The 15,022-nt window shown below is 40.0% G+C and overlaps 1 protein-coding gene across 2 annotated transcripts in view; it reads right to left on the bottom strand.

Moving 5' to 3' along the window:
* LOC121863983 (phosphatidylinositide phosphatase SAC2-like) overlaps window positions 1–14,700 on the bottom strand; it is a gene marked incomplete at its 5' end in the record, with an annotated part of 26,401 nt that extends 11,701 nt beyond the window's left edge. For both annotated transcript variants that reach the window (XM_042362846.1, XM_042362847.1), the window contains 1 exon segment: window positions 14,620–14,700. In XM_042362846.1, coding sequence (XP_042218780.1) covers window positions 14,620–14,700 — 81 coding nt within the window.
* Between the last annotated feature and the right edge of the window lie 322 nt (window positions 14,701–15,022).

Raw genomic sequence — 15,022 nt, 5'->3', positions numbered from 1 at the left:
AAATCACTAAAAAATTTTAATATAAAACTTGGAAAATTATTGAATAGTACAACCTTTTTGATATTTACCCAAATGGGAACGAATTTAAGCCCTAGAACCGATTACTGTATTGGCGGACTAATGTTCCAGCTGGTGAGCAAGCGAAAACATGTTGAGAGGAATTCGTTAACCGAATTGAATATTCTTACGGAAGGTAATTCATTAACCAAAATTTCGTTAACCGAGGCGTTCGTTAACCGAGGGACCACTGTCCATAAATTACGGTGGAATTGAAAAACATAAAATAATGGAGGAGCAGTACAACATGGGTTGTACAGTATTAAGGTTGAACAAGAGAACAGAGCTGTCAGGATTATGTCTAGTTGGCAAATATAGTTATTGCAATGGTAATTTCATATATACAGTCGACCCTCGTTAAAACGGACTAATAGGGGGGGAAGGGTGTCCGTTTTAGCCGATTGTCCGAATTAACCGATTTAGGTTAGGTTAGGAAATACAGTACCGTATATACACTGTACGCTGAACATGATACACAGTAACAAAAATACAGGAAATACTGTAAACATCATAAAACTAGCTATATAAAACATTACAATATGTAAAAATAAAATTGTTGATACCGTAAATTGTTAATTTAATTTACCTTTGGTAGATGACAGATGAGCTTGATGTGGTGGAGGTGGGGGGTAGAGGTGATTACTTGTCATTCACAGTCAGTAGATGATGCTATGATGCTCCACTGGTCCTTGTCACCAACTCGGAGAAGGCTGAGGTGATTGAGGATGGCCTGAGTCAGCAGCAGGAGGGTCATCAATATCGTCAGCAGGCTCAACAGCTGCAGCAGGGTTGGGACGAACTGGCTTGAAGAATGAGTCTAGTTTCAGTTGTTTACCTTGATGATGCTGCTCTGGATAATGAGTTCCCTAAAGGCTCTAATATGTTGATAGTAATGCTGAACATCATCAGTTTCTGCTGACAATTCAATGTACGAAATGACATTATCAATGGATTCTCGTATAACAGAGAGTTTGGGTTTCTTGGGCAATGGTTCGTCGTCTTCCTCATCTTCACTATCTCTGCTGTCACCAACGAGTACTTCATCCGCTATTTCTTCTTCTGTTAAGACTTGGTATCCAGGGTCACCCTCTGTGTCTTCTAGCCAGTTTCTGATGTCGTCTTCTGTGACATCATTTTCGCCCGCCCTCTGAAGGATACAATGAAAGTCCCTTGCCTCGAAGCCTTCAAAATCATATTTTACCTCCACAATGTACAGAAGTTTTTTCCAAGCATTGGCTAGAGTGGTAGTCTTCAGTGCCTTCCATGCAGCTGATAAGTTGAATATTGCATACTTGAGGTTGTAGTTCTTGACGTTATTAACAGTTCTTTGTCCTCGTGTGTCATCTGTAAGATCTTCCTCTTCTACTATTACCGCAGGCTACAATTATACCCTGATCCATTGGCTGGATCAGGGAGGTAACATTGGGTGGCAAGAACATGCATCTTATTTTACCATCATTACTGACAAGCTTGTCAGCACCTGGGTGAGCAGGTGCGTTGTCCAAAATTAGTAGCGCCTTCACCTCAGCAGCAGGAAGTTTGAGGACATCTTCTTGATATTTTTGCACTGGAGGAATGAAATGCGAGAAAAACCAATCATTAAAGATTTGCATGTTGAACCACGATTTCTTGGAGTGGTAATAATGCACTGGTAGATGGTGCATCATGTCTTTCAAAATTCGCGGGCGTGCTGACCTCCCCTACCACCACTAACTTTAAACGGTGCATACCGTCTGCGTTCGAGCAAAACAATGCCGAAAATCGTTCTTTACTTACTTTACGACCAGGTGAAGAGGCTTCATTCTTGAAAGCTTGGGTATTCCGGGGTAGGGACCGGCAATACAACCCAGTTTCATCCCCATTATAGACTTGGGAAATCAGGAGCCCTTCACTCTTAATTAAGTCATTTAGCCTCTTCCTGAATGGTTCGATGTCCTCGGTGGGTGCGCGACCAGCTTCATCTTGGGTAATTTTATTATACATTACATGGCGATTTCTAAATCGCCATAACCACCCGTCATTAGCTTCGAAATTCTCGATGCCCATATGACTTGCTAGCTTAGCAGCAGCAGCTTTAATTTCTACACCATGGACGACATTACCACAGGATCGTTGCTGCACAAACCACATTCGTCACTGCCTCCTCAAGATTTGTATCTTTTGCCACTCTCATAGGCTTCCTTGCACCAACAGATGATGATTTAGATTTTGCATCAACATTATATTTCAAAGAAAATGCAGTGAGTTTGTCCTTAGCCTTGCGTATGTCTGAAACTGTTTGCTTTTTAACACCATACTCGTTACAAACTCTAGACACCGAAGCACCAGCCTCTAACTTCCTTATAAGTTCCAGTTTCTGGTTCACAGAAAGGGTCACATACTTCCTCTTCGGCGTATTACTCCCCCTTGAAGACATGATGTAAAATACAAGGCTGAAAGATGCCTAATCACTGAAATATCAATGAAAATTGCAGGGCATCACAACACTGATACTCGAATATGGCGCTAAGTCAACAATGACTGGCGGTCTGGCACGCGCTTCCCATCTATCGGACAATCCCAGAACCAGAAATTTGACACGGACAGTCCCTCGCATAATTCAGATTTCGTCCGATTTATTCGATATCCGGATTAAAGGGGTCCATTTTAACGAGGGTCGACTGTAATTACATGATAATTTCCGATAAAACGGTTTTGATGGTACAATAAAAGCTGGTACTGTAAATATAGTAGGTGTTACAAGAAATATTAATACTTAGACAATAGGTAGTTTTTAAGAGAATATTTAAAGGAAGGGAGCATAGTCTTTGCTCTGATGGGTGGGGGTAAGTTGTTCCACACCTTCACACTGTGATATTTTATGGAGGTCTGGGACTGAGAGGAGCGCATAGGCGGTGGTCTTAGTAGCTCTGGGTGCCTTAAGTTGTATCTCTGATTGTTCCGGAACTGGAAATAATTATTGTCAAGCAAGTGATTTATAGATTTGTAAACAAAGAGGGCACAGCATTAAGTGTTAATCTCTTTGAATTTTAACATTTTCAATTTAGCAAATTTTTCATTTGTGTGATCTGTTTTTGTCAAGTAGGTCATTGTCTGTACAACTCTCTTTTGTGCAGTAACCAGGGATTGTGTTTTTGAAGAGCCTGAGGGCCCCCCCAAAGTGTGTGACAATGTATCAGGTGTTGGTAAACAAGATCATGATAGATTTCTTTCATTCGACCATGTCTTGTACTACAGTGCGCTGGCTATGAGGTAGTCTGTAAGCTGGTATATAAATCGGGTTTGTGTCCGGTTTTAAAGATATGTGATATGAAGTCAAACATGTCTGACCTAACGAATCTCCAGGTAATGCTACAATCTTTTTGTAGTCGGCAAACAACTCAAGGAGCCTAGTCTTGCCTTGAGAGTGATCAATTACCTTAATGCGGTACTATTTGATCCACCCTCTTCTGTCTGGTTCGTGTAAAAGTATGTGTAGCCCTACCAATTGGTAATTGTATGGGCTGTAAAGCAACATTAGTATGGTAAACCAGATAATCACACAAACAACATCCCTGTTTAAATATTCTGACACTCTGGTGCCAGCCATACTCCACACCCAACGACCAAGTAAGACTTGCTTATATATACTGTACTGTACTTACATCAGTGTGGTCGTAGAAATTGCTTTGTTATTAATAAAGCACGGAGTAGACTTGAGGGTAGACCATCAAATTTTTAACAAAGTTTTTCTGATTATTTGTGAGAGGATTTTCCCATTATTATTTATTTGTAGGTATGTATTTTGCCCGCCTGCCCACCCACACCCACACCCACACCCCCCCACACACACACACACATTTGGGCATTTGCCAGTATCTATCAGTCAATTGATTCACAGCGATTTGGCAATATGAGGATCTCCTCTACATCACACTGCTTGGTGAGCTTTCTGGATTTTCTGCACAAAAACTTGCAGAAACGTAAGACATCACTGGCCGTTGCCCTTGTGGACTTCAGGAAGGCCTTTGACCTTGTTGATCACTGCACTGTTATCAACAAGGCTATTGCACTAGGGCTGCTCACCAACCTGGTCTCATGGCTCACTGATTTCTTGAGTGGACGTCGCCAAGCAGTGAGGTATCAGGGCTTGGTCTCTACATTCCAACACCTCACCTGCAGTGTTCCCCAGGGGACCAAGATGGGACCACTGTGCTTCCTCATCCTGATCAACGACGCTCTATCGGACACTCCTCACAGGTGGAAGTACATGGATGACTGCACTGTGGGGGTTTCAGTGGACAACACCGCACCAGACTACTCATCGCTCCAAGGCACCCTGGACAGGCTACAGGCATGGACTACGGAGAACAAGGTCACCATCAACCACACCAAAACAGTAGTCATGCACATCAATACCGCCACCACTCCAGTGCAAGCCCCAGCAGTCACAGTGGGTGCCCATCCTCTCCAGCTGGTGCAGTCTGCCAAACTCCTGGGTGTAACTATAGACAACAAACTTGACTGGAAGGCCCATGTAAATAACACAGTCAAGGCAGCCTCGTACCGTCTCTACATGCTACGAAGACTTAGGTCACTTGGGACACCCATGCCAGAGCTGAGGACCATCTACAACGCCTTTATTCTCCCCAAACAAACGTATGCGTCACCAGCCTGGTCGTCTTCTCTCAACTCCACCCAACAACGTTGGCTAGAGAAGGTACAGAAAAGGGCCTGCAGAATCACGCTCGGCGCAGAATACTCCGGCTACACCAACGCTCTCTCCACCCTGGAAATGCCATCCTTCAGTGACCTCCACTACCAAGCACTGGAAAGGTTTGGCCGTGGACTACTGCACCACCCTCGCCATCGCCACCTCCTGCCACCTGCCGCCCCCCACCCAACTCGCGCAGTCCGCCTCTACAACAAAATTCAGCCCATAAGAGCCCGCACCGATAGATATAAGAACAGCACCATCCCATCTATTGATGAAATAATAAACAACTCCTGATTTATGTACTGTACAGCCCTGTAAATGTATTCAATGCATATTATATCATTATGTCTAAATCAAATGTAAGTCTGTATATTTTCAGCCACCGGCTGCAACTCTATTAATAAACCGTTTATTATTATTATTAGTACAGTTTTACCCCGCTTAACGCGCTTTCACTTAACGCGTTTTCGCATATACGCGGTGCCTTGCCAAAGCTGAACTTTCACTTAACGCGGCATTTTTCATCATATATGCGGTGAGTGTCCGGCTCGAGAGCTATTTTAGATTCGCACCACCCCCCACCCGCCACCCTGCCTGTTTTAGCTCATAAAATTCATACAAATTACCCAGCCAGAATATAATTTACATTGCTGGAATTCTTATAATTTGGTGATCATTTTGAATATAAACAACATATATTTTGCATTAAACATACAAGTTTTAGATAAAAATATTTCTCTAGGTAACTATGTTATCTTTTGTCCAAAATATATGACATTTATATTCAAAATATTCCTGGTTTTACAAGGAATCCAGCAATGTCAATTATATTATCCTAACTTTAGTTTGAGGTATTATTTATTAAAATTTAGTGGTTATCCCACACATCTCCTTGTGACGGTTGGTGGGGGGTGGGGGGTGGGGGGTGGGGGGGAGGGAGGGACCGACCGACCGACCATCTGTTACCCCGTGAAGAATTATTTTTTTTTTTATTAACTGAAGATATTTGTTTTAGCTCATAAAATTCATACAAATTACCCGGTCGGAATATAATTTACATTGCTGGAATTCTTATAATTTGGTGATCATTTTGAATATAAACAACATATATTTTGCATTAAACATACAATTTTTAGATAAAAATTGTTCTCTAGGTAACTATGTTATCTTTTGTCCAAAATATATGACATTTATATTCAAAATATTCCTGGTCTTACAAGGAATCCAGCAAAGTCAATTATATTATCCTAACTTTAATCTGAGGTATTATTTAATACTAAATGTTATAAACTCTGGAAGGGAGGATTGATGGGGGGTGGGGGGAGGGTTGGGACTGACCACGCGGTTGGAAGAGGGGGGGAAGGCAAGGTGGGGTACTTTGATTGACAGATAGTGTCGAAGAATATTTTTTTTTTTTTATTAACTGAAGATATTTGTTTTAGCTTATAAAATTCATACAAATTATCCGGCCAGAATATAATTTACATTGCTGGAATTCTTACAATTTGCTGATCATTTTGAATATAAACATCATAGATTTTGCATTAGACATACAAATTTTTGATGTAAAGTTTATTCTGAGTAAATATGTTATCTTTTGTGAAAAATATATGACATTTATATTCAAAATATTCCTGGTCTTACAAGGAATCCAGCAATGTCAATTATATTATCCTAACTTTAGTTTGAGGAATTATTTATTACTATACCTGGTTTTCCCCCAAAAATTTCTCAGAGGGAAGAGCCAGTGAGTGTAGTGTGAGAAGAGGGGGAGGGAGTTGAGTCCATTATTTGAATGGACATTAACTTGGCGACTGTATTTCTCTATTTCTCTTAAGTATTAATTGTGTGCATGTACCATCATAAAATTAAGATGTTATTTTTACTACAACATAGTTATTTGTCGTCAAAAAGTGGAGTTTGGGGGTCGGGCTGGGTTCTATTGGAATTAATCCCATATGTTCTGTTATTCACTTAACGCGGTTTTCACTTAACGCGGGACCCTCTGGGTTCAATTGACCGCGTTAAGTGGGGTACAACTGTATTATTATTATTATTATTATTATTATTATTATTATTATTTTACACTATACAATACATACAGGTAAAAGAAATACAGTGAACCCTCGCTTTACGCGGTTTCACTTTACGCGTTTCTACATTTACGCGGTACCCTGCCAGAACCGGAATTCCCACTTTACGCGGTGCATCTACTCATATAGGCGGGTGAAGTATAATTCTTTTATTTAGCTCATAAAATTCATACAAATTATCCGGCCAGAATATAATTTACATTGCTGGAATTCTTACAATTTGATGATCATTTTGAATATAAACATCATAGATTTAGCATTAGACATACAAATTTTAGATCTACTGTAAGTATTTTGTTTACTCTGAGTAAATATGTTATCCTTTGTGCAAAATATATGACATTTATATTCAAAATATTTCTGGTCTTACAATGAATCCAGCAATGTCAATTGTATTATCCTAACTTTAGTTTGAGGTATTATTTCTTACTATACTTTAAAATCTAGTGGTTTTCCCCAAAAAATTTCTCAGAGAGGGAAGAGCCAGCGAGTGTAGTGTGAGAAGAGGGGGAGGGAGGCGAGTCCATTATTTGAATGGACATTAACTTGGCGACAGTATTTCTCTATTTCTCTTAAGTATTAATTGTGTGCACGTACCATCATAAAATTAAGATGTTATTTTTACTAGAACATAGGTATTGTGTCGGAAAAAGTGGAGTTTGGGAGTCAGCCAGTCTCTATTTCATTTAATCCCATATGTTATGTTGTTCACTTTAGCGTTTCTCGCTTTACGCGGGCCTCCGTGGGTTCAACTGACCGCGTAAAGTGAGGGCTCACTGTAATTGTCCTAAGGTCAAACACATAAAGGGAATATACATTTCTTTGTACATATGTAAAAATGCCCCCCCCACCCCCCAGCAAATGTTATTTGCTGATTTGATGATTCACGGCCATTTTGAGAACCTTAGCCCCGCAAATTTGAAGGGCATGCTGTACAAATAAAGAGTCAGGTGTGAAAATTCGTGTTGCCAGTGTATAATTCCAATTTTATAGAGACTGTTGCCCTCACCCCCCTGGGCTGAAACGGGCGGCCTACACACCCATACCCACGCACTTATGTCCCTACTATCCAGACACTGTTGGCCAACCTGTCACTTAACTGGCCCCTTTCATAAGAACTAGATTCCTCCGAATGAAAACAAAGCAGATGTCAGTGGCAGACATTCCTGTTACTCGAAGTGTGGAGCATTATGCCGGGTAACTGCTTTTGCTGCATCTGTGCGAGCCAGAACCAAAATTGCACAAACTGTTAATGTACGAGAAACAGCCGCCAATGTGTGGGGTGCAAGAAGGGGAACAACTGTTGGAATCCCAAGGGCAGGGAGCCATCACAGGAGTACACAATGGATATCGCCGGACATCACTGCCCGATGATATCCTGAATGATAGCAGTAAGTCCACTCAGTCTGAAAATGTAATGCCAATAAACACTGCTCCAACATTAGCAGATGTCCACGAGGTGAATGACAGACAGCCAACACATTGGAAAGGCATGCCATGGCAGGTTGCAGAAATGGGTCAAAGAAGCCTACTCAGAAGTGGTCAGGTGGTCGCCAGCTAACCTCTTTGAACAACCCAACTGCACGACCACCAAAGAATTAATCCGGGAGATGACTCGCCTCATAATCAATTACACTCCGACAGCTCCCTGGCCCCACTAGCTCTTTACATACTGGAAATAATACCCCATCTAATGCTGCATTCTGTCAGAGGACACACACAAGGACTAAGTGTAACAAAAATGTGGCAGCAATGAAGAGAAGATTGACAATGTGGCAGAAATGGGCCCTTGATGATCTACCTGAGGCAAGAATATTGCAGGAGAGACTAAAATTCATAGGAGACGGAAAGCAAAACACCGAGGATGTTGCCAGAAAATTTGGTAACAAGATGCGGGTGAAGAGGAAGGCATCAGGTTCCAGGGTGACTATACTCCTCCTAATGCTGTCATGTTCGAGAAAATAACAGGAGGGATGGTGTGGAAAAAGCACCGTAAACACAGGGAGGAGCTGGCCCTTCAGGCCTGGATGCAGACGGTTGGAGAGTTATCCTCAGCACCAACAAGTTTGGTGCTGTAGCAAGTCATCTCTGCAATGCCACCGCCGCTCTTGCAAGAAAGCTAGCAACCTTGTGCTGCCACCATCTTCATGCTGTGACGTCCTGCCGCCTCATTCCCCTGGATAAAAATCCAGAATGTAGGCCTATAGGAGTGGGGGAAGTGCTGAGGCGGATCATTGGAAAATACATAATGAAGGTGGTAAATGATGATGTCAGAGCAGCTGCAGGGAACCTGCAAGTATGTGCTGGCCACCAGGCAGGAGGGGAAGCTGCCATTCACGCCATGAGAAAGATATTTGAGCAGCAAGATTATGAGGCTGTTCTTCTGGTTGATGCTTCTTACGCATTCAACATAATCAACCGCAAAGCTACACTGCACAAGATCAAGTGTCCAAGCTTTGCAATGTATGTTGAAAACACCTATAGGAACCCATCAGACCTCTTTATACAAGCTTCAAGGCCCTAAGAGGAGATACCACCATACAGTCAACTGAGAGAACAAAGCAGGGGGACCCTTGCCATGGCAATGTATGCACTGAGCCTGTCCGTGCTCCAACATAAAAAAAAATTTGAAACAACCGTGGTCAAGCAAGTGGCTCATGCGGATGACTTAACAGGAGCAGGAAAAGTGGAGGACATCAAAAAGTGGTGGGACCTGATATGATGTGGTACTCAAAAAGGGTACCACCCAAATGCCAGCACATCCTTCCTCAATGTGAAGCCAGAACACTATAAATGGGCAATGGAGGTGTTCGGTGGAAGTGAGGGCAAAATAACAAAGGACGGCCAAAGACACCTAGGTGCAGTAATCAGCACGACGAACTTCAAGACCGAGTACGTAACGGTAAAGGTAAATGAGTGGGTTAGGGAAATCCAAGCTCTCTCTGATATTGCTAACACAGAGCCACATGCAGCCTTTGCGGCAGTCACTCATGGAGTCAAGCATCGCTGGAACTACCTGATGCGCACTATTGGACCCCTCCTCCGCCCGCTGGAAGAAGCCACCAGCGTCAATTTTATTAAAAAATTTGTGAAACATCTTCACTTAACCCCAGCAGAAAGGTCAATCCTTGCACTACCACCAAGACTGGGAGGAATGGCATTGACCAATCCAGAGGAGATTGCAGCCACGGAACGTCAGAACTCAGTTAAGCTCACGGCAGCCCTCACTGAGCACATAATAGCTCAGAATGTAACAGGTGAGGTAGATACCAAGGAATTAAACAAGATTCGACGGTCCATTACGAAGGGTTGCAAAAAATCATGATTTTTTTTTTAAATAAAAAAAATTCGATTTATTTGATTTACCGTATATACTTGTGTATAGTTCAAGTTTTTAAGACCAAATTTTTAGGCAAAAAATTGGGGGTCGTCCTATACATGCATAATAGTTTTGTTAGGTTGAACCCGTGCATGATGGGAAGGGCGAGGAGCAACTTTTAGCTTCAGACATGAAAAATATTTACCATTTACTGCCAGTAAACAATGGAAACGTAAAATATGTACCAATTAGTAATGAAAAGTTTTGCAGTTCCTTCAGTAAATGAAGCTCACCAACTTACAATAGGCTAAATTACCTTACAACGTGCTTTCAGTAGTCTATGTTGAAGTTCTTAGCACAGGCTAACTTATCATATCATATACGGTATCACAGTTCTCATTGATCTACAAAAAATACCGGTATTAAAAACCTTTTCGATATTTCACACTTAATATAATACCCGGTAATCTACTTCAACCTCCTATTGTTTACAACGACGCATGACTCACCACCAGCTGTATCAGCTAGACGGTACACGTGTTTTTCGAATCGTTTTCAGTTAAAAACTGTTACATCACACGTATATTTTACCTAAACTGCGCCTGAATGAATATATTCTCGGAAATAAATAGTGGTTTTGCTGAAAAGTGATGTATTTTAATGTAAAATAGGATAAAATACATGAAGACAAAAGATTTTACCTAACCTTCCGATGTTCAAGAGAAGTTACTCGTTTTTTTAATAGTTTTTGGTTAAAATATTGTTATATTACAATGGTATTCTATTCATACTGTGCTTGATATAATGCATTCACGGATATGTAATATTTTTGCTGAAATGACGTACGTATTACAGTGGAAAAAGGGATAAAATCGTGACGAAAGCAATGACTTTCGCTTTCTTTCGTTCAAAAGATGTTACCATAATCGCTTTTCGAATGGTTTTCGGTTAAAAAACTGTTGTATTATGATAATATTCTATCCTAATTGACTTGAATAAATACTACGATACCATATTTCTGAATATTTTCATTAAAATCCATCAAAATCATTTTCCTTGTCATCGCCTGCAGCACCAAACAGCTTCTCCCAGTCCTCTCCTTGAACAGGGCTACAGGGTACGTGTTTTTCGAATCGTTTTCAGTTAAAAAACTATTACATCACACGTATATTTTACCTAAACTGCGCCTGAATGAATATATTCTCGGAAATAAATAGTAGTTTTGCTGAAACGTGATGTATTTCAATGTAAAATAGGATAAAATACATGACGAAAACAAAAGACTTTACCTAAGCTTCTGTTCTTGAGATGTTACTCTTTTTTTAATAGTTTTCGGTTAAAATTCTGTTATATTACAATGATATTCTATTCATACTGCGCTTGATATAATACATTCACGGAAATGTAATATTTTTGCTGAAATTACGTGCGTATTACAATGGAGAGTGGGATAAAATCGTGACGAAAGCAATGACTTTCGCTTTCTTTCGTTCAAAAGATGTTACCGTAATCGCTTTTCGAATGGTTTTGTTAAAAAACTGTTGTATTACAATAATATTCCCTCCTAATTGACTTGAATAAATACTTCAATGGAAATATACAATATTTTTGTTGAAACTACCCGCGTTTCAGTGTAAAGTGTCGCAATAATAAATGGTAAACAATTTGCCTTCGGCACTCATGTTTCATGCACGGCGAGCCTCAGTTTATAGGACGTAGAGCGTTTTTAGTGAAGGTTTTGTTGTTCCATTACCCTCAAAAACATGGGTCGAACTATAAACGAGGAATATCGTAAATTAACGATTTCTTGGTCAAAAAATCAGGGTCGACCTATAAACGAGGGGGGGTTATAGACGAGTATATACGGTAAATCGGATTTTTTTTTATTTAAATCGATTTTTTTTACTAATTGCATTAAAATAGCATTTTTAAACCATAAAAACAGTATTTTTCAACCAAAGCTTATTCAGGATAATAAACAGAAAATTGGCATTAAGATATTTATGCAGTAGATGTACCAATGGAATTTAACACAATAATATTCTTTTTGTAAAATAAAAGAAAACTGGTAACATATCTTATATTTGAGTGCACAAATCAAAAAGTAATAATGAAACTTAACATAAATGCTCTTATAGGATTACAGTGTTTCAAAAATTAATAACTTAACTTCTTCAAATCAACAGAATAATATTCTCATTTTGTAAAAAAAATAATACTTACATTTGTAGGATAACAGTGTATTAAAAATTACTGGTAATAACTTCAAATCAACACAATATTCTCATTCTGTACACAACAAAAATAGTTCAAAACATTTAAATTAATTTAGTTGAACATTGAAATGCTTATGTACTGTGACAAGCTTAGATGCCTTTTCTTGTCCTAGGCGATTTCTTACCTTTGAGTGTAGAAATCCATATGTGGAAAAAATTCTCTCAACCCCTGCTGATGATGCAACAGCTGTAAATAATTGCCTAGGAACATCCATTACATTTTCTGTCATATCATTGGCAAAATACTGCCACCAAGCAAGGGGTGAGAGAGATTTTACAACATCTTTACCAAAATGGACCTCTTTAAATGGTGCACTTCTTCCATGGAAGGACATTAATGTTGAAAAGAAATGTGGAAGAGACTCGCACACATACTGTTCTGCAATGTCTCGCTGCTCAGGAGTCAGATGTCTGCCCTGATACCTTGGATCTATCACATTAGCTAGAAAATGGGCAGGTGTCAATGCTACCTTGATTCTTTTTTTCAAAATTTTCCATATCCTTCTTATCTGTTAAATACTCCTTAATATCAGTTTTCAGTTTTACCCAGATTTCTACAGCATCACTTAATAGGGTATGTTCTCTCTGGACACAGTCCAATGCCACAGCAATAGGCTTAAGTCTCTCTAAATAGTCTTCTGCAGTTTTTTTTAATGCCTTATCATTAACTTTCCTTTCAATTTTCTTATCAATGTCTTCACTATTTTCTTTGCACACTTTGATAAGGGTCTCCCAGTTCTTTAAATAAGATTCAATAGAATGACTTTTCAATCATGTAGAATAAAAAGAGAAAACGGTTATTAGTAAAAAAATCATTTTGATTTAAATCATGATTTTTTTACTCTGATTTAAATCGATTTAAATCATGTGATTTAAATCATTTGATTTAAATCATAACAACCCTGCCATTACGACAGATCGGCAGCACACCCAAAGTGATAAACTGCAGCAACTGATGCTGCAAGTACCAGAAAACTTGAAGGAAAAAAAAAAGTAACTATACCACAGTAGGTGGGCTAACTAAATTACTGAAAGGGGCAAAAGGTTTCAGTCTTAATAAACACGAATTTAAAGATGCCATTGCTCGAAAGTACGGTTGGCCAGTAGAAGGTTTGTCCTCCCAATGAGTTTATGACTCATCCTACGACATCGACCACGCCATGGTGTGTAAGAAAGGGGGCTTCGTATGCATGAGGCATGACAAAGTAAGGGATCTAACAGCAAATCTAATGAAGGAAATCTGCCACGACGTCATGGTGGAACCGCCCCTTCTTCCATTGGAAGGTGAGAACCTCCGTCACAAGACTTCAAACACATCTAACAAAGCCCGTGTGGACGTCAGTGCTCAAAGTTTCTGGACGCGGGGACAGCGAGCCTTCTTTGATGTCAGGATATTCGACCCCATGGCCGCATGTCACCGTAAATTGTCTCTTGAGGCTGCACACAAGAGTAACGAGAACGACAAGATTTGGGCATAAGTGGAGAGAAATCAGAATGTAGATCAATGCAGCTTCACTCTTCGGTGTTCACAACCTCTGGTGGGATGGGACCAAGTGCAAGATGCTTCTACGCAAGACTGGCAGAGGTCTTGTCTGAGCAGAAGCAGCAGCCGAGAAGTTATGTTACAGCCTGGTTGAGATGTAGACAGTCCTTCTCCCTGCTTAGGTCTGCTTTGCTCTGCCTCAGGGGAACGAGAGAATCGGCCCAAAAGCCGACAACGGTCACTGAATGCTGCATAAATCTATGGCTTAACTAACGCAACACAGCTAGGATAGCTATATTTGTATTAGGATATTTAACCTTAAGGTAATAAAATGGCAGTGAAGGTGTGGCTGTTGTGGTAGGCTGGAGGCCACGTTTTAAAAAAAGTGGTGGTGGTGGTTGTTCACAGACCTTCATAAAAGACCAGAATAAATAATGAGTGTATAATGGGACTAAAATTACTGTACAATACTAGGATAAAGAATATTTTACTGTATACCGAGACACCGAATTTGGAATGTTCATTGTGTATGAACAAACCTATCAACTAATAATGATATACTGTATGTAATAAAAAAAGAAAAAAAGAATGGGAGTTATATTATTATCAATTCAGCATTAAAGACACTTAAGCTACTGGCCAACTCTTACAGGTAACATTGTTTTGTGGGTAAAGGAAAATGTCTGGTAACTCACCTGGATGAATCTGAAGTTTCCCCACAAGAAGGTGTACAATGCCAAGACATGTTGGATTTCCCGCAGCTGCCAAGTCCCAACCTGAAAAATTACCAAGAGTATCTATTGTAGTGATCTACTAATGGTTTATGTGGGCACCAATCTATTATGGGGGTACTGTACCAATATTATGTGGGTACCAGCTTATTATAAAGGTACCAACCTATTAGACCGTGGGGCAACAATAATCCCCCCTCCCCCATTTGCCTATTTTGCTAATTACATTTTTTCTTTATAAGCATATGCAAATAGAGTTCCACTTGTTAACACCACTAAAAGTGGTGGAGGAAGTCACAGGAGCGGGTTTAAAAAGGCTAGCTACAAAAATCTAAAAAATTGAAAAAATTATGAAGCAATCTCACAT

The sequence above is a fragment of the Homarus americanus genome, unplaced genomic scaffold (assembly GCF_018991925.1).
Source record: "Homarus americanus isolate GMGI-L3 unplaced genomic scaffold, GMGI_Hamer_2.0 scaffold10940, whole genome shotgun sequence".
NCBI lineage: Eukaryota > Metazoa > Arthropoda > Malacostraca > Decapoda > Nephropidae > Homarus > Homarus americanus.
Note: the sequence above shows the minus strand (reverse complement) of the source record. Positions and strands in the feature narration are given on the sequence as shown.